The sequence below is a fragment of the Phasianus colchicus genome, chromosome Z (assembly GCF_987193195.1).
Source record: "Phasianus colchicus chromosome Z, bPhaCol1.hap1.1, whole genome shotgun sequence".
Taxonomy (NCBI): Eukaryota; Metazoa; Chordata; class Aves; order Galliformes; family Phasianidae; genus Phasianus; species Phasianus colchicus.
The window spans coordinates 58,153,092-58,176,606 of NC_143476.1; the positions used below are offsets into that span (position 1 = coordinate 58,153,092).

At 40.7% G+C, this 23,515-nt stretch overlaps 1 protein-coding gene across 3 annotated transcripts; it reads right to left on the minus strand.

Moving 5' to 3' along the window:
- Positions 1–689: 689 nt before the first annotated feature.
- ACER2 (alkaline ceramidase 2) lies at positions 690–23,446 on the minus strand. 3 transcript variants are annotated; one of them, XM_090132338.1, is made up of 7 exons: positions 23,354–23,446; positions 22,865–23,172; positions 14,431–14,545; positions 13,372–13,513; positions 9,726–9,863; positions 4,638–4,775; positions 690–3,938 (listed from the first exon to the last, which is right to left on the minus strand). In XM_090132338.1, the coding sequence occupies exons 3-7, from the start codon at positions 14,504–14,506 to the stop codon at positions 3,752–3,754; spliced, it is 681 nt and encodes a 226-aa protein (XP_089988464.1). In that variant the 5' UTR covers positions 14,507–14,545; positions 22,865–23,172; positions 23,354–23,446; the 3' UTR covers positions 690–3,751. The 3 variants fall into 3 exon arrangements, with proteins under 3 accessions (XP_089988464.1, XP_089988465.1, XP_031465847.1); XM_090132339.1 differs by lacking the exons at positions 22,865–23,172; positions 23,354–23,446 and adding an exon at positions 14,632–14,960; XM_031609987.2 differs by lacking the exons at positions 22,865–23,172; positions 23,354–23,446 and adding an exon at positions 20,704–21,724 and having other exon boundaries at positions 704–3,938.
- Between the last annotated feature and the right edge of the window lie 69 nt (positions 23,447–23,515).

A 23,515-nucleotide genomic window follows, 5' to 3' on the forward strand; every position in this document is an offset into this window, starting at 1 on the left:
TTCAGACAAAGCACGCTGAGTGACAGAACAATCCATCTGTTTGTGACATCCTGCCAACTAGAAATACTAACTCTGAATAAATAGTATCTTGAATTATAGATACACTTTCTACTTACTCAATAGTTTCAAGTCCAAGACTACTACTTCTTACTCAATGGTTTCAAGACCAGCTTATGGGAATCCAGAAATGTTTCAAGTAAGGGAGGGGGATTGGAACTAGACGATCTTTAAGGTCTCTTCCAACCTACGCCGTTCTACGACTCTATTATTTTCTGTGGAGTGAGAGAAACAATCACAAAACCAAGTATAAGGAGTGGTGTAGGTAGAAAGCTATTTATACCAATTATTTCCCTAAGGTGGAAACACAATCTAAGATAATGAGCACAGAAGACATGCACTTCGTTCTCCCAGACATACTCACTCAGAACCAGTTTTCTGGATTTGTGGGAATAAAGGCCACTTGTTTTCAGGTGTTTCTTGCTACATGTCTGCATTAATTCACATGCTTGCAAATGAATCAAGTATTTGTTCTACTTAGATTGTAAAAAAAAAAAAAAAAAAAAAACAGCTGGAGGTTTTGTACTTAATGCAGTGTCTCTCTTCCTCTAAGATTCAAAACTGCTTTTACCTTTCTGAGATAAATTAACCTCATCACAGACTGTCCTTCTTCAAAGCATTATACTGGCTGCTGTACTTCTCTACACAAACACGAAGCATGAAAAGGCAAACAGTATTTATTCTGAAGGCAATTTAATGTTCCAAGTGTTACACGCTTTCCACAAATACTCAGTATACAGACTTCAAATGAGATGCAAAACAGAACAATTCCTTACACACTATTTACTGAATGATTGTTTTGTCATGACAGATCTAAACGTCCTTTCTTAAATATTCTTAAAATTTAACTCACATACCAACATCTATCTATAAAGAATCCACATTATGTTCAACACACTATTGTGTTCCACTAGTTAAACTAAAATGCTAATTAAAAGAGAAGTCTAGAAACCCAGTAACTTCCTGCCAGCAAAGGAAGGAAGCATTCCAGGATTTTAAAACCATCACTTCATACTCCAGGATAACATGCCTATTTGTGCACGCTTCTATTCATTTTTCTGATAAGGGTGTGTATAAACCCCTTGGTGTGCCAATTACATACTTCTTCTGTACTGATGTTATCCTAAATTGGAGCCTTAGTTCAAAGTATAATCCGTAAAGCTGTGAATATGCAAAACCTGCATTTTTTTTTTCATTTTTGAAATAAATGTGGCTTTTGTTGGAATAGAAGTTAATAATAATTTAAGGTAAAGTGCAATAACTACATCTGAAAATGCTGGAGTGCCCTTATACCTGGAATACCCCCAATCTACAGTGTAGTTTCGTACAATGGATAGTAATATTTGTTCACAGCATCTCTTATAAAAAGTATGAGGGTTAGAGGTTAGTTAATAAATAAATTTGAGATTATTCTGAACTATACCTGCATTTATTCACTTCTGCAATAGCTGACTGCCCTACATTTTTTAAATTATAAAATCATTCCTTTGTGAGCAGTCAGACTCTCGGGCAGAAGACAGCAGCTGTCTGCAGGATGGTTAGAGCCCTCAAGTCACAGTTTTCTTTCAAACAAAATATTAAGTGGAAAGTCTCCGATCATTCTGAACAGTACATATGTTTGCAGTCATTAATTCCCCAAGCAATACTGAAAATATTTTATTTATAATAATAATTTAGTAAGCAATATTGAAGAAATCTAACTCAAAGTAGGACTTTATCTGAAAACAGCAACCCTAGCTGGGCTCCAGACAGTAAGTCTATCAGTATAAGGATCTAATCACAAGATTAATACCTGAGAATTGGTTAAAACTGAGCATTTCAGAATCAAGGAGAGAAGAAGAAAAAATGGAAAAAGTAGCTGGCTTCCAATAAGTAACAAACATTGCTGTGTGTATAGTTACAAACAAGTTTCATACAAAAATATGTGCCCAAAACCATGTTTCTGTCCAACAAATCTACAAGCAAGTGGTATAAATATTCATTGCTGTAATGAAGTAAACAGATTTGGCTACTTTTGTGATCCATTAATCAATCTAACAGTAGGCTACTAACCCACCTCAAAGTTCTCAAGAAGTTATATCCCCTACTAACAACTTTGCTTTAAGGGTAATAGCATACACATCAGTTTCCATTTTCTAGCATAAATTTGAATACAAAATTACTTAAAAGGTTTTACAATGCGTGAAAGCTAAGTTCTTGTTAAAAGCCATTTTCCTAAAGATGATACTGTACGGAGTACATACTCATATTCATAAAAAATAAGTATATGGGACTGAGTAGCAAAGCACAGAGAAAATGTTATTTCTTGGTCTAGTATCCGAAAAGGAAATATCACTTAACGCACATCTAAATCCTTAACCTTCTTACAGTTCTGATATTTGGTAGAATTTAAGTAGACTCCATTTTCTCCAAGCAGTCACAACTATATTTTAAAAAAGCTTACCTACACTTTGCACTGTTTTGTTATCAGATCTAGCTGATCTGCTAGATTAATAGCTTGCAAGAACCATAGGCATTCCAGAACTTCAATCCCAATGTAAAACTTTAAACTAACTGTACCCCTTACAAAACAAGCTGAAAACTAACAGAAAGCTTGAATCTGCTATTCCTTTCTAACACTGCAAGACTGAGTATCACATTTCATTGATTAATGAAATCTGTCTTTTATCTTTGTTTTTAAGCAGGTACCTGTATTACCTATTTTTTTCTTAAATATCATCAGCAGAGCACTACTGGACTACTATTATGTCACTTTGCAAAGCTTTGTTGAGAAGTTAACTCTCAAATTAAATATACAGCCAGGTACCCCAGGAGTCTTAGCAATTTAACCACACTGTCAATTTTGGTCATCTGTGTTCTGACATATTTCTGTATAAGCTTCAATAACAAATTCAATACCAAACATGTCTGCAGAGGTAGAGAAGGATTTCCACAACATTTCTGCAAGAGGAAAATGTGCAGCATATTAATGTCCACAAATCAGCAGAAATATAGAAACATTCAAAACCCCTGAACTCCTATTTAGTTTTAGGGACTGGATCTTCTGTCAGCTATTTCCACACTTACACTGTCTAATTGCTTTGACCCAGATATCCAGTGATAATCACTTTGCACTGGTCTCCTGCAATACTTGGGGAAACAATCAAATGCTTTCTGATCCAAATTGATGCACATCCAGACTCCCCATGTTACACTCCAGGATGGGAGGAACATGAGCACGCCCTTGTGGCCGATGTGCAATTACATCTACTTCTCAGCTGAAAAGGACACATGCATCAGTGCTGAGGACACAAAAATGGCAGCAGGCCTCTTTGATAAGTTTCTCTTATAAAGAATGCCTCAAGACAGAGGTTAACAAAACTGAACCAAGCATCAAAAATGATCTACTGCAGGGGCTTCATTTCTAGTCACTGACACTTGGAAATAATTTTTATCAAATTAAATGCTACATTTAAAAAAAAAAGTGCAAAATAGAGCCAACCAGAGAAAATAGTTCAAGGGCTTTCATGTTCCTGTTACCTCTCTCTTCTCCGGAAGGAGGAGAAAGAACACAGTTGCCACCTGTTTCTATGACTTTGGGAAGGCTGTTTATCTTAAGAAGAAGATAAAATACAACCCTATTCATTTATCATTATTTTAGATACTATCTGAGCTGGAATGAAAGTTGAAAATCCATCCCACTCCATAGCTAACTTCATGTGATCTTCACCGGTGATTTCTTGTGCGCGCAGAGGAGGGTGACGTACGGAACACCAATGAATGCCCATCTCTCACTTGGCCAGAACTTTATGACAGGGCCCTGCTCAGGGATCTCGGAGGCAGCGTCGAAGTAAGCGAAACAGACACAGCCTAGGTAAGCCGCAAGGCAAATCAAAATGTGCCTGAGAATAGAGCAAACCACCCCCCCAAAAAAAGAAAAATTCAGTAACATGACTTCAGCAAAGTATTATCAAATTATTATTATATTATTCAGTATTATCAAATACACCAGCATGGTTTAAAATCAGTCTGTTACTCTCCTTTCCCTTGTCCCCAGCTGTGCTACTAAACGCCAGCAGGCAAAGAATACAGAGAACACATAAAGCTACAGAACTGGAGATCATCCTCTACATAAACTGTCTGCAACTTTCTGGTCTCCTTCCACCTTACAGAGTTGTTTAGAAATGATGAATTATAGCACTTTGGATAAGAGGTCACAATTTGCTGTGACAAAAGAGAAAATATATCAAAGCTGTTCACTGCTTCCCCTTCATCCTCTACTATTAACAGTGGATGCTTGAGCCTTTATGGTCATTGCTTCAGTTGAGCAGTGCTTTTGGATTTTTAGTAGCCAGAAGGGACAAGAAATTCAGTTGCAATTAATCAACTTAGTGTCTGAAGAATGTGATCAGGCAAAAGAGCCTTCTAAATCTGTACCCTGGATAGCGTGAGACTTGCTCTTGGCTTACAATCTTACCAGTAAATCCGTTTAGCACTAACCAGAAATAGCCACTAGCAGCCTATGGACACAGCACAGAATGATACTGTAGTGAGGATCTGTCACGCTTGAATCAAACCGTGAGATTATGCACAACACTTACCATACACAGTGCAAATAGGGGAAGTTAAATGACGACCAAATTTCACAAAAAGCTTTGTCACTGATCCAGCAGAAAAGTGCTAACATCCACCAAAGACCTGAAAACAGACCAAGTTTGTACACACGCAAGTTTTCACACCTGAGGAGAAAAATGCAAAGAAGCTACTGTAAAACAAAACAGTATTTGCTCGATTCTTGATGCTCTCTGGCTCTAAGTTGCAGAATATAGGAGGGAAAGGAAGGGGAGGGGAGAGGAGAAAAAGGCTAGGCACATCTTTAAAACACCTCCTATGAATGTCCTGAATGGTAGAGCTTTACTTACAATAATATGACTCTGACATGAGGCACTGGTGAGGTTACAAAACAAACATCTCAATCAGTATCTGTGTTTTGGGCATTATCTTAAATACCAAAGAGCAAATGGTGAGCAAACACTGAAGCACTGAGGGGATATGTAGAACAACTAATTAGTCAAACATCCTGTCAGTAACAACCAGCCACTCAGCTATCAGTCAATTTTATTCACATTCTATCTTCCATTGAACTGCAACTATATGAAGATTGATAATAAAGAGGAACAGGATGGGTTTTTTTTAATTAGTTGGTTGATTTTTCCCCTACAATACTGCAGTTCCAGAGAACTAGTAAGGCAAAAGACCAGAGGCAGAGGATCCAAACAAGTATACTTCAGCAGGCATTCACATCCCACACAGAATTCTTCACATTGACTAAACTGCAATTCTCTCCCTCCACAACAAACCATATTTGTTAACATAGAGGTACACTATAGTGAAAACATTTGCTGTGATCACATGCAGTGAGGCCTGCAGGTAATCATCACCAAATACAATAAGAGATGCAAGAGTATGTACCTAGCACTGCCTGTGTTACAGGTCTATTCAAAAGCTCACAGTTTTATTCCCCTATATGATGCTTTGCTCTTTTCCATGTCTTGGAATTACTCTAAGAACTGTGCAGCTTTGATCAAAAGACTAAAATAAAAAAAGAAAAAGGCAGCATCAATATTCTCTTCCAGTTAATAGTTAGCTCTCTACCCACACTTGCTATTTTGAGATTAGGCCTCTTGGTACCATTAGATGCAGCCCCGAACTTACAATGCAAAACTAGCTTGAAACATGGGTAGTCCAATGTGGCCAAGGAATGTGTGCCTCAGTTTCCCTGTCTTCTGAGCAAACAAAGCTATTATTTGGGATTTTCCCCCATTTTTTTTCAAATTAATTGTAAAACTCTGAGTGTTCTTCACAAGAATTTGAAGTGCTACTAGATAATTCTTGCTTAATGAACAGTCATTCTCATGCCAGTGATGCATACAATAAGCATCTGCTCCAAATCAACTAATGAGATGACAAAGTAATTTGTTAAAGTTACTTGTTTTAGCCAGTTCTCAACAGTAAATCAGTGAGCCAGCTGTCCAGGCAGTACAACAAGGAATACTCAGCCTTCAGAGGGAGACACTGCCCGCTATGTTCTTTTGCATTCTACTGGGAGTACTACTAGTAGTAATGCCAACTCTGTCTTCAAGCTAAAACTTTTCATTACATTCTTCATCATGTTAGACACTCTTAACTACTAGCACCCACAGATAATGCCTCCTGCCTCTCTGTGGAGGAAAAGCAGAACTGCAGCTGCTATCACGGCTTTGCCAAAGGAGTCCAGCTAGGGATTCAGAAAAAATGAAAATAAAACCACAAAGTACTCTCTACAGAAACATTTTTCTGAATACACTGCAGAACCAGTAGTCTACCTGGCTCTGATGTATTGCAAGCTAAGCAAATTGCACAGCTTTCTCCATAAATCTGTAAGGTATTTTTTAATCTTGAACATTTTAGTTGACATTTTTGAGGTGTTTGGGATTCAGAAACTCTTCAGACCGAGTACAAGGCACCTCTATAGCTAGTGGATTTAATGACAGAAAAACTACCTACTGCTTAATCTTGTTGGAAAATAATTTTCTCCAGTGTCCTCTGCACAAATTAGCTTTAGGGTCAGGCATTCTTTTTTTAAGTCATCTGTAAATAACGTTACAATCAAAATCACACTAATCTTTAGGTATCACAATCTCTGCTTCCATGACTAAGACACCTACATGACTTCCACAAAAAAAACAATACTCCACACTGTGTGACAAAATGGCTGTTTTGTTTGGCTTGAATTCTCCAGCTCATTTGACAAATAGCCTTTAAGAGGCTATAAAAAGCATGAAGAAAAGACTAAGGAGATTTTTGAATTGCCTAATGACTTCTAGAGCACAGCTACAAGGATTCTTTCTTTTATGAAACAAGCCAGTGAGAAAAATGCAATTTGACAGGATTATAGCAGAAACCATACTGGTAAACTCTCTTCACATTCAACAGGTAAGACTACACAGCTACACTGAGTAACCGTGCATTCTGACTGAGCAAAGGTTGTGTGTACAGACAATATGGAGCCTTTCCTGGACCTGTCTGAAGAATGTAAATAAATATGTGCAACTGTATTCCATTTAAAGTAAGCAGCTTGACCTCAAACAGACAGCTCTTTTAGTCAGTGAGTGACCACACTTGTCAGTATCTGAGTAGTTTTATCACCAAGGGGAGAAGTAATAATCAACATTACTTCAAACACTGGTGTATCCCAGACATTTACTGTATGAGGGACAGGGCTGATGCAAACTTCCAACAGTATTATCTTCCAATGTCACGGCACCCATAACAAAACATATCAGCTTTTCTTCAAAGCAGAATAGTTGCCGGATGTTGATTAATAACTTGATTTTGACACAGACAGCTGCCTTTATAGCCTAGTTTTAAACTTCTAACTAGTTTAACCTTTTAGTCAAAGGAAAAGTGAAGTGAGCAAGCTGCAACAATGAAATAGAGTTTCTCTACAGTGAGACTGCTAGCAGCAGAATCAACTACACATAGACAAACATGAAGGCAGAGATGTCAGCTGAACAAGAATATCCTACCACCTATCTGCTCAGGGAAACAGTTACTTGCATGAAGAGAACTCACTAAATCATACTAATCTGATGATGCTATAATCTTCATTGTTATTTGGCTTGGACCAGCCAACAGAATAATCCACAGCTGCTTTCTAGCTGACTGCATCCCTGTGAGACCCATGAAGGAATTTGTTTGAACAGAAATAAGAAAAAAAAATGTATAATGTCTTTCAGGAGTGAGTATGCATTTAACTGCCTTTTGCTCTTTTGATCATCTTACATCCACAGCATGTCCTTAGCACTCTGCAAGTTCTGCACTTAAGAGCATAAGGCTCTTCTCTGCAAACAGTCTCTCTTCACCAGAGATGAATGAGTGGCAGAAAATTCTTACTTGAAAACAAAGTGATTTGCTAGAATTCACTACAAGATTTATAAGAGCCTAGAAAGGGAATAACTCTGTGACATATTATACCAGAACACTTATCTAAGCACAGAGCAGTAGAAACTTCTTTAAACCAAGAGCTTCTACTTCAGCAACTTCCTCTCCTTCCTTCCCAAAATATCTGTGTCACAGATTCAGAACCCTAACAGTCTGCCAGGACTCAGACATGTACCCCCATAATGACTGCAGCAGTGAAGAACAGGAAAATCAGAGGCATTAAATAATGTCTCAGTTGTTTTTTCTTCAGCAAAAAGAGATGGGACAATCCCATTTCTAATTTAACTTTTTCAGGGATCAGCATAGCTTAAAATGAAATCTATAATTATTATTTACATCAAAAAATATCAAAGCTATTACATTATCCTAATAGGTAATTCAGAGAGCCATATATCACTCTAGGTCCATTTTTAATCATCATTTCAAAGGGAGGTTTGTCTATGCCTGTAATTCTCAAAAAACTGATAGGTAAATTCCACATATTTTAATGCAACATGACATTCCACATGGAATTTCAAAGAGCAAGTACATGTAAGCACATTAATTCCTAGATATTATCCAACAGCATTCAAACCTTAAAGACACTAACTATTCATCCTCTCACGTTTCTCAGGAGTTCATGCCTGGAAAACTGAAATGGCTGTTCAAGTAATAGGTCAATGCCAGAAACAAATCTCCCTTTGCCCTGCCAGTAGTTTCCTGTGCTTTCTTAAAAATGAGATGCACCCACCACCATTCTTAACCTACCCGCTTTCTCCTCTACATGGAACTTCCACGTTGCTTCCCAAATTTCTCTGACAACAGCAATAGCTGCTGCATAGCAGAACATCAAAAGAGATAAGACACAAGAACACTTCTTCAGAACATGATTAGCAAATGCTTACGCTGCATGGGAAAGTAACAGCAGAATAGGATAAGGTGGGGAAACAGGACAATCTAACCAACAGTAGTTAGAATGCAGGCATTTTGTCCTACTCTACATTATTTTGATGGACATTTTTAGATGCAGTGTAAGAGCCAACATAAGTTATAAAGTCTGTCTCAGACACTGGAGAAGAGTAGGAAAGGAGTTTATATGCTGATGCTTGCCTGGTCCTTTCTGCCTTGGTGAGAAGAGGCAAAAAATGAGTCTCTCATGGTTATGGTAGGAACTCTTTAAAATGTTAAAACAAATCTCAGACTGCTTTCTACCTGCATTCTGTTTTCACAGTTTCTAAGGTGACTGAAAGCTACCCTCTGTGACCTAGTGATTAATCTTATCTTTGTCAGTCTGGCTCCACTGTATTATTTGTGTAAGACGGACAGTAAGCCCTGAGAGCTGGCATATCTTCCATGCATGCTTGGACCTTGCTCCCTGCAGTACCCAGGCTGTGATCATATGCTCATCTCACTCCTGTGCAGACTACAGTAGAAAAGCTGTTAGTGGAGTGAAACTCGCCAAAACTCCACAATAAATAGAGTTAGATCAGGTTGAGGGTAAAGATACACTGCAAGAAGACAGACAACAGCTGATCTAGTATAATTGCCTAGGGAAAAAAAAATCCTTGCCAAAAATGTCTGAACTTACAGAGCAATCTCACGCCAGATCTGTACAAGGAAGAAGCATTTCTAATCTGCTATCACAAATAATGAAGATCTACTCTATCATTGTATGATGGCCTAAGGATCTCCAAAGGCAACACTGCATTCAGGAGAAATGTACTCACCTCTTCAACTCAGCAATGAGTAAAGCTGTGCAAGGAACACCCAGAGTCATTAGTGAGATGTTGTTGATGGCAGGTTTAATGAAGGCAAGGCAGGTAGTAACTCCAGACAGGACACCAACAGCAGCTTTAAACCGGCTCCTGGAAGTTTTTTTGTGAAGAAAAGTGCTTTTAATTCAGAGCTTTTAATTAGTAAAGACAGAAATCTTAACACAACTTTAATAGTGTAATAAAACTTACATTTTTTTGCGTGTGGTCAAGAGTGCAATGACAGTGTGCTTATAAAATGGATGAGAATCCTGCACTGACTTGTGCATACAAAGTTAACCACATAGCTAGCCCTTTCCTGAACTATAATTTTCCAAAGCAGAAAATATATATACACATACGTGTGTGTGCATACAGAGACCCACACTAATCACTGGTTTCAAAATCTTAAGATCCTGCTCTGATTTTCCTTCTTCCACAAGAAGTTGAGAGAAGGTCATCTCTGTATCCAGCACTGTACTTCCTCAAAGCAGTTTTGTGTCATGATTCCTCCTGCTTTTAACATAGATTTTTAGAATATTTTTTGTTACTATTATTGTCCTAGCTTTTAGAGCCACATTACAGTCTGTTTAGTATGTTCTTAGCATCAGTGAAGTCACAGATGGGCCACAAATGGACAGTTGACAACTTTTAAAACAGACATATATTGTTTTTTAAATTTCAAATTTGGACTTCAAACAACTCATTTCTAGTCTGTGACAGGACTGTGGAAGATACAGGACCATTACACTGCTTCCAGGCTACTGACCCACAACTCTATAAAACTAGCTGATGTTCACGGATGGCTGTTTTCTCCTTAATTCCACATCTCAAGTATAATCTCAGTACACCTGTGTATCACCATTTGCTGATTATCAGTATTATCATCCTCATCTTCACCAAACTCATTTCTCAGGCCTCTTGTTTCAAAGCATTTTAAAGTTGGAAGGCAACAGGAAGTTCTGATCTGATGTGAGTGCTTTAATGACTAAAGATACCATCAATCAGTCATGGTAGATAACAGCATTTTCAACGAGTACTGGGCACAAATAATTCTAGAAAAATAAGTTAAGCAAAACAAAATATAGAAATATGTATGTGTATGTACACACAAATATCCCAAAATCACAGAACTGTGGGGGTTGGAAGGGACTTCAAGAAAACATCAAGACCAACACCCCCACTGAAGCAGGTTCCCTACAGGAACAGTACAGTCACCCAGGTAGTTGTCCAGATGAGTCTCAAACATCTCCATAGAAGGACACTCCACAACCAGTTCCATTGCTCTGCCACCCTTACCATAAAGAAGTTCTGCATGACTGTATGGAACTTCCTATGTTCAAGTTTTAGTCCTACTGCTACCATCAAGCCTCATCCATTTGCCTCCCACCACCCTTCAGATATTTATGAGATCCGCCCTCAGTCTTCTTTTCCCCATGCTGAACAGATCCAAGATACTCAGTCTTTCTTCATAAGAGAGATGCTCCAGGCCCTTTATCATCTTTGTGGCCCTCTGCTGGAGTTCTTCTAGGACATCCCTGTCTTTTTTGAACTGGCAAGCTCAGAATTGGACACAGTATGCTAAATGTAGCCTCACTGGGGCAGAATAGAGGAGGAGGATTACATTTCTCTCTATATATGTGCATAAAACTGATCTGTTCTGAGATAGACTTTTTTGTCATTGAATTCTTTTTTCTGTACACTTCAGAAAGAAATCAAAATCTTAACAAATACTGACAGTATTTAGGAAAGTAGTATTGTGAAAACATGCGGGTGGGGTACATCCTTCAGTTCATCTCTGTATTTTTATGGATCAACTATAAACAGCCAGATCATTATGTACCACTTTAGTTTTATCACCAAGTTGAGATAGGATTTCTCCACAAAAGTGTTACTACTCCTTTTAGAAAGGATATCGCTTAACCTTATGGCTGATACTACAAATCTATGAAGCAAATTATTAGAATATGGTGATATATAACATGCAAGAATTCCTTCAGGCTTTCGAAGAACAATGTATGTGCAGTCAGAGAAATTATTCAAGAGACTTGAAGTCCTTCACTTTAACTAAATGTCTAAAAATCATGTCATCTACCAAATAACCTCAGGAAAACCTCTGTTTGCTCTTCAAGTTTATGGTGTCTTACAACAGGACTACATTAAAGTATGAAAAAATACTAAATTCACAGTAACTTGGCAAAGCTATTGCATTATGGACTACATATGATAATTCAAGATATACTCCTCACAGTGCAAGCTATTTTGAGGAATACTTAATGCAGCCAACAATCTTCTCTATGAAAGCATTTTCTAATTGAGTGTATGTCAAGGAAATAAAAAATAAAGAAAGCAGAGAATAGTATAAAGAAAGAGGAAGGAGCCTTAGCAGTTTTCAGAGAGCAGAACACTGGTGCTGTTACTTCAACTTCTTCATTATATCAGATTTTTTATGCATAAAAGAAAAATATGCACAAAGATTACAGCATATTTTCTCTGTAAGGGGGAAAAATCACAACCAGATTCTTTAAACTGATTATAATGCTCTTCTCGTTGAACTTCATGGCCTCAGCCCAGAGAGGGCTTGGGGCAGAATGGCTTGAAGACTGTGTGGAAGAAATGGACCTGGGGCTGTTGGCTAATGCTTGTTTAAACAAGTGTCAGCGGTTTACCCAGGTAGCCAAGAAGGCTAATGACATCCTGACATATATAAGAAATAGTGAAGCCAGCAGGAGCAGGGAGCTGATGGTAACTCTGTACTCAGCTCTAGTACATCTCAAGTACTGCGTTCAGTTTTGGCCCTGACTACACTACAAGATAGATATCAAATCCCTGGAGCTGGTGAGGGGTCTGAAGCATGTCTTATGAGGAGCAGGTGAGGGAACTGGGATTTTTTAGACTGAAGAAAAGGAGGCTTGGGGAGGCATTATAGCTCCCTACAATTTCTTGAAAGGAGGTTGTGGCAAGGTGGGGGTTGGCCTCCTCTCCCATGTAACTAGTGATAGGATTGGAGGAAATGGCCTCAAGCCGCACCATGGGAGGTTCACACTGGATATTAGGAAAAAATTCTTCTCTGCCAGGGTGGTTAGGCATTAAAATGGGCTATCCAAGGGAGGTGGTTGAGTCATCATCCTTGGAGGTGCTCAAGAAACATTTAGATGTCATACTACGGGACACAGTTTAGAAAGAAATATTAGTACTAGGTGGATGGTTTAAATCTGCAATAAAGAAAAATCCATTGCAGCAATGAGAGACTTCTAAACAAACAGGATACTTAGTCTTTGAATACTTAAAAGCTACACTTAACCTCTGACTTAAATGTCAGATAAACATTCAGCTGACTTCCACAGGTACACTCTCATATGTACACTCTCAGATATACAAAAGGAACAGGAGAAGATAGTATCTGTTACTTTATTTTAGGTGCAACTTATATAAACTATTCATGTCTTTCTAACAAGCTAACAAGAATAGGCTCTTTCACAGTCATTCATCACATCCCAAAACTCAAAGTTTCAGGGCATAAAACTCAACATCAGGAACATAGACTCAGGACTTCTGAAAAAAAAGAACATAAGATGAGATGTTTCAAGAGACAGGCATGTGTACTACGTTGCATGATTACCTGTCATTCCGAAAAACTCTTGGTAGGTATCTTCTAGGGAACCACATGGCAAGAGCACACATAAGAACCCACAGAATAGCCAGCTCATCCAGCATCTGGCCCAGGAAACTGAGGGTGGCATGAAAGTAAACAGATCCAATTCCTGAAAGAGTTGGAGTTACAGTCAATAATTACAGTGCTGTACAGACTGAAACACACTGCTCATTATCAGGAATTCATAGCAAATAGTTCACACAATTTGGTCTAGAGAAAAACGAAACAAAACACCAGTCTTCTAGAAAAGCAAACTAAAACATCAGTACCTCATATTAAATAAATCAATCAATAAATATAAAATATAAATTAAACACATACATTACCACAGAGGGAGCTAAAGGTGCCATCTCCAAGTGCAGAAGTAAAAATACACAAAAAAACATCGTGTAGTAAATTTAAATGTAAATGCGATTAAGAAATGAATTCAAATGCTCTTTCTGAATTTTCTCAATTTTCTCAATAACACAAGAATGGATAACATGAAGATGGAAAGCAGCAGGTGATGATTATATGACCTAAGTTTACAAGTGGAAAGTGGCACATGGCCAACATGACTCTGAGTACCCCTTTAATGTTGTCAGTGCTTGTAGAACTGAAAAAGCTTAAGAATTTGCCACCTACAATATGGCTAAATCTGTGGATCAATCAATAAAATGTCTAATTTCTAAGCAAAACCTGTTATCTTCTCCAGTTTTGTTAAGAACTCTTAGCAATCATTAATTCAGCATCAGAGGATGGAGAGTCAGCACTGCTCTAGAGTAAGCCTAGATACAATAATAGAACTTGTACAAAGGAAAGACAAAAACGATGCAGAACTAAGGTCAAAGTCCCTCCGGACTCCAACTGCAAGAGCCATTTTCCTTTCAGAAACTACATCTGCTTTTGCTCCAAGCAAGTGCAAGCAAACTCTTCTACAGACGTCAATATTGCTTTGTTTTGCAGAAACAATCATGCACAAGCAGGAAAAACCGATTTCCTCTCTCATTCATGCATGAACAGGCAAACAGAGATTAATCAACTTACCGACCACAACTAGTAGAGTCCATATTAAATATATTCCGCTGTTGAAGCAGGTTGCATATTGACGGAATAAGCACATGCATATGGGTGGTAAAACAAAAAACAAGACGTTGCTTATCTATAAAAAGAAAAGAAGTATCACGAAGACAGAAAATAAACATTTAGTATCTATAGGCTAATCTGTCTACAAAAAGTCAGTCATACCTCAGCTCAATAAAATGTGGTTCTCAGATTCTGCCAAAGGAGATCAGTTTTTGTAAAACAACATTAAGCTGAACCTCATAAGCTAGTAATAGCATAAAACTCCAAGCAATGTAAGTTGTGGCTAGTCACACTTTTAAATGACTTTTCAAGTCTATTTCCAGAGGAATTTTATTATAAGTCTACAAATACTCTGCTGTAATTCAGGAAGCCTTCAACAGCAAGCAGGTTAGCAACAGGGAGCTCTAGCAAGTGAATTCTCTTCTCAGTGGTTGTCAAATCCAGCATGGAAAATGCACCAGATGGGCTGTTAAGTTTTGTTGAAGTCAGGTCACTGAACAATTGCTATTGTTTGGTAGATCTGAAATACAAAGTTAAGCTGAAAGAGTTAGAACCATTTTTGTAGGGTTAAGAAAGCCTTAAGTTGTAAATCCTCTTATACTTTATTTTTTCTCCATTACAGAAGTAAAAAAATACAACTGAAAACTAGTAATAGGAAGGTGAAAGGGCTGGTAAAGTAATTCAGACAATTGATAACTTTATTATTTTAATGCAGCATATAAGTCTTGAACAAAGATCCATTCTTAATTGCTTAGCAACAATCCAAAGCATCATTCTTTAGTTACATGCTGAAAATGCTTTACGTGTCACTAGCAGGACTAGTACTGCTGTTACTGCAGTATCACACATTCTTTCAATAAGAAGTTGCGTATGCTGAAGGCCAGCCACAGACATACTGTTGCTTCACAATGGGACAAGGGCAAGGATGAACTTCTCAGCCTTGATCTCCCTACAAACCCCATAGCTAACCCAGGCATGTGACAAAATAATCTCTAGCAACATTCCCCTAAAATGGACTTATAAAAGAATTCTATGATAAACAGCATTCCTTTGGGATAGATCTCCTCCTCTCAGACACTCATGGACACTTAATGATATGAATAAAAATCTAACAGAAAAGGATTCAGGAACGGCATACAGAGATGGCATTTATTCATTTCATAACTATCCACCATTCAACACTGTCTCAGACAGTGTGAGAGCAGAGGTCGCAATGACTAAAATGGGCACATCTAATTTAACTTTTGCAAGACTTACCAAAACATACTCCTAGTTTGGCATCCAAACTGACAATAACTACAGCAGTAGCTTCTCAGCACCATCTACTTCATGTGTGCCACTTTCCTTCACACTAAAGGTACCTCCTCAAAGACAAGCTGCATTTCTTTCAAAATTCATTTAAGTAAAACACTTAGAAAGATCTATCACACATTCATTTTAGAGATGTAAAATCCCATATCTTCTCTACCTAGAACAAAACAAGAGCAGCCACTAGAAAACCAGCAGGAAGAAATTTCTGTATTGATACAATCTTTAGACACCTTAACAAACTAAGATCTGCTAGAGCATGAAAAGGCTCAGCACACAGACAGTTTCACTGCCATGAGCATCTGGTTGCCTAATGGTGGGGTGCAAAGACAAAGAGAAAGGAGGGGATGGATAGAAAGACAAAAGATCTTGGTAGTTTTTGGAGACAAAAAGCATGAGTCTCCAGGCCTGCCACAAGGACAAGTCACCATGCTTCTAGCAGTTGGGCCACACTGATGACCAATCTGATCGGGGAAATAATAGAACAGAGCCACTGCTCTGCTCCCACTAGACTGCCCTTCTAAACCAACATGAGGAAGGACAAAATCCTCTGGCCAATTAGCTGTTCCTACAGCTCATTTTGACACAGACCACGTCCCTCAAGGACTCACACATTTTCACAGAAAACACTCACACTGCTCAGCTTTGAACTGCCAGCTTACTCTGCCTGGCTCCCAGGCTTCTCCAGATCGTGGTAAAAGCAGGCCAGACAGAGCTTATCAGTTTCATTTAAACACCTTTACAAACTGTCATCTAATGAATCTTCTCTTTCTGCAAGCTGAAGTATGAAACCAGCCTCACAAACCAGGTATGAAAAAGCTGTCTGCAGTGTCATAGACAAAGCACTTCCTAAGTAGCAATAGGAGAACATTTATAGAATTTCCTCAATCCACCAAGGCAGCTAATTTTGCCACCACTAAAACAGCAGGGGGCACCTAGCAATGCCAGAATGCAGCATATCCCTGAGGATGCAACAGAAAGACCAAAGACTTATTTACAAAGAATGCCCTAAATCAGATTTTAAGAGACAAATTTGCTTAAGCCACATAAAACCTCAACATTCACCCAAACATGCTCATGCAAACATCTTCCATTCACATAAGAACCACCCACCTCTGTGCAGCAAAGATATACTGGGCCATCTGGAACATACACATGGACCAGAGTTGTAGCCTGCTCCCTCCTTTTACAAGCAGAGAGTGGGAAGGCTTTCCTTATCCCACAGCAGGTTGGAAACATAAACAATGATTGGCAGCAGGGATGATAGAATATAAGCAAGTCCTTTGAGAGCCTCAGAGTGCTCTAAACATTTTAAGCCAAGGTTAGGTCAAACAGATATCAAGGAAAAAAAAAAAAGAAACAACCCAAAAAACAGTTATAAACTAAGGAATGCGAAAAAAAATCTTTTCATCTGTATAGCCAGAACTGACCAGTGAAGTAAATCAGACTAAGTAATCACAATGAGTATGGCTAGATTGCCATCACTGCAATCTACAGGGAAATTACATATAATTGTAAAATCTGAAAGAATTTTGATGCCAGAATTCTTTTCTATTAAGTTTGGAAATATAACATGATACTACTGCCTCTCTTTCATGAAATAACTCAGTTTTGCTTCTTGTATTCCATACACAGTAATTTCCACAAGCTGTATTTATACCAGAGCTCTGGAACATGATCTGAAATATGCTGCTTAAGTTATCTTAGATTCAAGTTCACAGTTAACTACATCAACACGAGAACTGACTAGCTGGCTTTCATCCTCTGCTATCAGCCTGCCTCCCTAGAAGAACCACACCGTCAGAAACACTGCCAGGATTAATGCCAGGTTTCCCAAACAAGTGAGGCATCTACCTACTGGGCTCTGGTTTTAGAAAGTATGTTGCATAAACAAGTTTTCATGTAATACACAATCGGCCTATATGATTTGGTAATGCACAATTCAAAAGTCTATAAAGTTAAGATCAGTGTAAGAAGTTTAAAGAAGAGGAGTACCTAGAATTTCCTTTGAGATTTGCAAAAGGTAATTCAAAGTTACAGTAAAAGGTAAGAAGTCCATCAATAAGTGTCCATCCTCTGGCATTAAACAATTCTGGACCTCTACTTTTAATTTCCAGCTACTTACGTGTATGAAAAGAATACAGGACACAGATGGAATTCCAGCGGCCAGCTCAGATCATGACCATGTAATTTTGCCCACACAGTCTGTATGTGACATTTCCCATGGTCTTACCAAAGATTATTACTATTTGCTAAGTCAGACGGCTAGCAGCTGCAGCATTCTACCACTGAGGCTGCATGTCTTATGAGAATGGGAAGCAAAATTGGAATATCTCCTCAGTGAAGTTAGAGGGATTGTATCTTCAGCATTCCGACACAAGAGCACACCACATACACTGCAAAGACTAAAGTAGTAAAAAGGGTGTTGCCAGAGTATAAGCATATTCTCAATCTAAGATCCTCTAAAAACATTTATCTCCTTGCTACTACAGACCAGACAAGAAATAAAACCACTGGCAATGCTCTTCAAATGGAAATTTGGCAATAAATAGATGCACAATTCAATATAAAACACTAAATTGAAAAGTACCAATTTCACTAGTAACAAAAAAATGTTAGTTTCCAGTTTTTCAGAAAAAAAATAAATTGTTGTTTTGTTTTCTTTTGCAAATACCTCTGCACATGTAATCTCTTTTAAGTGTGTGGAGGTATGTGCTTTTGCTCAAGAGTAAGATTACACTGTATAGGGATTAATTATTAAAAAGAAAAATTAAAAAAATAAAGAAAAAGCTAATATTTTCTTATAATTTCCTTGTTATGAAATATTTTTAGTGTGTAAAATGAAATCTTGGACGTGTATGTTTTATAAAAATTGTAGGACTAATTTGTACAGAACTGCTGAACAGATATTCTTCTACTCACTTAATCCTGATGAGCACTTTGATTTGCTTTTTAACAAGATCAAGTTAAATTTTCTCATAACATTAAGGTTGGGTCCCACAAGAATAATTAAATGGATCTTTCTAAATATGTTTCAGATAAGCTGTTCCAGTTTTCTGCTTATATATACTGCATGAGACCTCAACGACATCTCTGATCTTAGCTGTGGCAGTCTAAAATGCGGATTAGCAAGGTTTTAATCTACAGCTTGAAGACCCAGATCCCACATTCAGGTCTGCTGAAGAATGTTACCTGAAACTTCTGAAGGTTTTGAGTCAGTGTCAGAACAGAAACATCCAAGAAGGAATAAAATTCAGAGTCCACTTGCAGCGCCTGTCAGGGCCAAATCTTTCTTACCACCCTGTAAGAATCTCTCTCTCCAGGAACACAATCGCTCAGCCCCCAACAATTCACTGCAAATTAATTTTCAGAAGCTGCAAACACAGACGTCAGTCTCCATAATCTCTTCACTACTGAAGCATGTCTACCCTCAACACAGCCTCTATTCCCCATGTTTTTGATGTACAGTTAGCTGATTTGGATGAAGCTTTGCAATACAGGGAGTTTCAGGGCAAACTTTGTGTTGTGCCTCTCTGCTAGTCTGGAAGCTGAGTTAATCACCTGGACATACATGCAGCTCCCAGCATTTTGCAGGCTTTTTGCCACAGCTAATCAGCTCAGCGCAGTCAGAAGGGTATCCAATCCCCTGCATTGCTGGCTTCAAAACGCATCGCTTCTTCAAGAAACTTATTGTTTATTCTGACCTTTTCCTCCCTTTGTTTTTGGTTCTTGCACAGTGACATCAGAAACAAAGAAAGCAGACTGTTTCTGCTCACACACCCTCAAACACAGACGATACACCACCCAGATGACTTTGGTGCTGAGCTACAAGGAAAAACAACAGGTTAGCCATGTACACCATGCACAGTTGAATTATTTGCTACAAATGGAGTGCATCCCTGGGTACACACTCCCGTGAGGGATGAACACTCCAGACACCTCTTTCTTTCCTTCACAGAAGTGCAGCACCAGCATCTGAAGTTAGCAGTCAAGAAACACAGACTGAAAGAGAACTCAGATGAGGACAGAATTTGGGTAAGAAACTAAAAGGCCATTTTGAAATACAAAAGTCAGACAAAGCAGAAATCCCACCTCACACCTGCCACAGAACATAAAACCCAGAGCAACACCACAGGCATGTTGTTTGCAGGGCTCCCTCCCGGCAACATGGTAAAGCACATCACCAGAAAGCCCGATGTATGATCTCACTCCCAGTTGGATCCGTTTGTCACTGCGAACCCTCAGATGAATAAACAGGATGCCGGGAGCAGCACTCCCCTCCCAGGTCTCTGCTGTGGGGAATACGTTTCCACCAGCGCTGCCTAGCAGCACTCCCCAGCAGCTCCTGGGCTGGGATGACAGGAGTCAGGAGTGAACCAGGGCTCCTAGAGGAAGTAACAATTACTTCGGTCCTCTTTCCTCTCCCTCCTTTTTTCACCTTTCTTCCTCTTAGCAGCACTGCGCTGCCTGCACCCTGCAGCCCTCCGTCAACCCGCTCCTCTAAGTTTGGCTCTGGGAGAAGGCAAAGCTCTAAAACACGGTTTTGCCTCCAAACACCGAGCGTGCCCGCTATCGGCCCGCCCCTGCCCGGCACGCCGTCGGGCAGACTTACACCTGCAGCACGGGACAGCAGGCGCGGCAGCCCGGCACGGGACACCCGCGGGCCGGCCAGCAGCGGGCAGGACGCGCACACCGTTCGCTCGTGGCTCGCAGCCCTGTGTAAACCTCCTGATTTTTGCGCCTGCGACACGAAACCGCACAGCTGGCTGTCATTGCTGGTACCGCGTCCAGCGGGACACCCGCGGAGCCCCTCCGCGAGCCCCTGAGCACCGCCAGCCCAAGGGGCACCGTGTCGGGCAGGCGCCGGACCCGCCCTCGCAGCCCGCGGCTGTGCCCGGCCCGCGGACCCCCCCTCCCGCCGCGCACCGTGTTGTAGAACTCGGCGATGGCGGGCACGATGGTGTAGTTGTCCTCGCACCAGTCCACCTCGGAGCTGCCGGCGCGCAGCTGATCCCACCACAGCATCGCGCCCATGGCGCCCGCCCGCCCCTGCCCGGCGATCGCGGCTCGGCGGGGCGGGGCGGAGCGGGGCGGCTCTCCTCCCTCCCACCTCCCTCAGCCCCGCCCTCGTGGCGGGACGGCCCGGCGTGCGGCGGTGGCTCGTGCGGCCTGCTCCTTGCCGTGGGGCGCTCCGCAGGCGTTTCTTTCCTGTTTCCCTGCCCTCTGCTCAGCGCGCAGCCTGCCCGCCTCCCTTCCTCCCGCTCCCAGCCCGCCCTCCTTTGTGTGCATTAACGGTACTCGTTCTAACGCTTGGATGAAAATGCCTGGCTTCTCACGTTCTTCTGTGCTGCTTTGCCCCTTGTCCTCCCGCTGCACCAGGCTGAACAGAGCCCGGCACACCATCTCGCTGCACCATCCTCTGCACTCCTGCATTTTGGGTTATTTATAAGCAGTGATGAGATCCCCTCTCGTCTGTGGAAGAAGCCACTTCTCAGTGGCTGAACAGACCCAGGCTTTCCACACAAAACAGATGCTCCAGATTCCTAATCATCTTTGTCGCCCTCAGCTGGACGCACAAGAAGTTTCCTTTCTTGAACAGAGCAGCTCAGAACGGGGCACGGTACTCTAGATGTGTTCCTGCAGGCACTTCCAGGTTCTTAGGCTGGAGATGGTACACCAGCTGGCCCAGCATTCCACACCCCCCCACACACACTTCCCACTGTCTGTCTGTCTGTTCATCTGTCTCTCCCTGTACAGTCACAGACAGTGCAGCAGACAGGCAGAAGAGAGCAAGCCTCTGGAACTCAACTACTGCATCTGAAGCAAAGGTTTCTGGCTTACTCAGGCCTTGGCCTTTTAAAGGTCTGTGTGCAGAAACACCTGGTCTTCCCCCCCAGAAGACAATTTGCACACAATGATGGTATTTCCTGTTTCAGCCATATCAACTGTTAAGTTCTAGGACAGATCTAGCAACTCAAGACACTCTGCGACTGCATCGTTTGTCTTTAATGAAAAAGGCATTTTTTCTAAGTAAAATTGGATGGAATACTTTTCCTAAAGAAACGATATAAGTGTAACCCTGATTCCCAATCATAGAATCATCAAGGCTGAAAAGACCTCTAAGATCATCTAGTCCATCACCATGTCCACTAAGCCATGTCCCTCACTGTCACATCTACCCCTTCCTGAACACCTCCAGGGATGGTAACTCCACCACCTCCCTGAGCAGTCTGTTCCAATACCTCACCACTCCTTTAGAGAAGAAATTCTTCTTAATATCCAACCTGAACATCATCTGGTGCAACTTCAGGGCCATTACCTCTTGTCCAATCACTGGATGCCTGGGAGGACAACCCTCACCTTGCTACAGCTTCCTTTCAGACGGTAGAGAGTGGTAAGACCTCCCCAAGCCTTCTCTTCTTCACATTAAACAATCCCAATTCTCTCAGCTGCCCCCCAAAAGACTGTGCTCCACATCCTTCACCAGCTTTGTTACCCTTCTTTGGACAATCTAATTGTATGAAATAGATGCAAGGCAGGATTTTCCCCTGAGGATCTCTCATGGCACTTGTTAGATTCCCCATGCAGCATGAGGAGGTATTTGACAGCAGTCAGCCAGTTGCTCACATGATTTAGCCATCAATGCAGTCCTAAAAATCTTTTTAGTGTCCCATGTGTCATGCCTGCTAGCCACATTGTCCTGCCAGTTGCTAACAATATGTAGATAGTCAATAGTTCAATTCTTCAAATTTTCTAGTTTTCAAACACTATGTCAACAAAAGTGTAATGCTAAGGCTGTATATAATGCTTCTCCAAACAACTGTGCTCTCTTCCTCTCTGCTTTCTAAATGACATCAGGCAAAGTGAAAATTACTAAGAAATACCATTTTGCATCAGTATACCTGAGTGATAAAATCATGTCACTATGTGTCTTACTGTTCAGTCAGCTGGCATTATTCTCCTAAAGATGCAGACTGTCACTCTAGGATTTTGGTTGTGTCATTCCCAAGTTTTTATTGTAAAAACAAACAAGCAAACAAACAAACAAACAAAAATTTTTAACAACATTTGAGAGTAACATCCATACCTGAGAACAGACATGCCCCACATTTTGGAATTAGGTGTCAGTTGGAAAACCTGTGTTACATGTTTTTAAGTGCTGCAAGCTCTCTCCAGAGCAAGTTTTGGCTTCCCTGAAGACACTTAAGCTTTTTTTCAGCACTCCCAGTTCCTTTAAGCAATCCCTTTCCCAGAAGCTCGCTGCTTGCAACTCCTGGAGTCTCTGGCTGTGGTTTGTCAGTTGCACCAACTCTGGACTTCTCCTTTTCCTGCTCTAAGCAGATAGTACGATTGCTAAATTTGAACTCTTGCACAGTGGATACAGTCACATTAGCCCTGGAAAGCAAAAGCATGAAGTGGAAGGAAAGAAGTGCATTTCTAGCAATTAACAAAGCCGTCCACTCGGTTTCCACAAGGGACAGTTACTCAAGCTGCAGTGACCATGCAGCTACGCGCCCGCTTGGAAGGCCGGGCTGCCTCACATCGTCCCGTTACGTAGCTGCCCGTCGGCCCGCACCTGCGGCAGTGCCGGGGTTTAGGCGGGCCTGGAGTTTTTTCTGGGACTGCTCAACGACCCAACCTGCTCACGACAGCCGGAACCAGCTCAACCACCGCCTAGCACTGACGGACCGGAAGCTGCCTCCCGCCACGCCCCCTGGCGAGAGAGACCTCGCTCGCC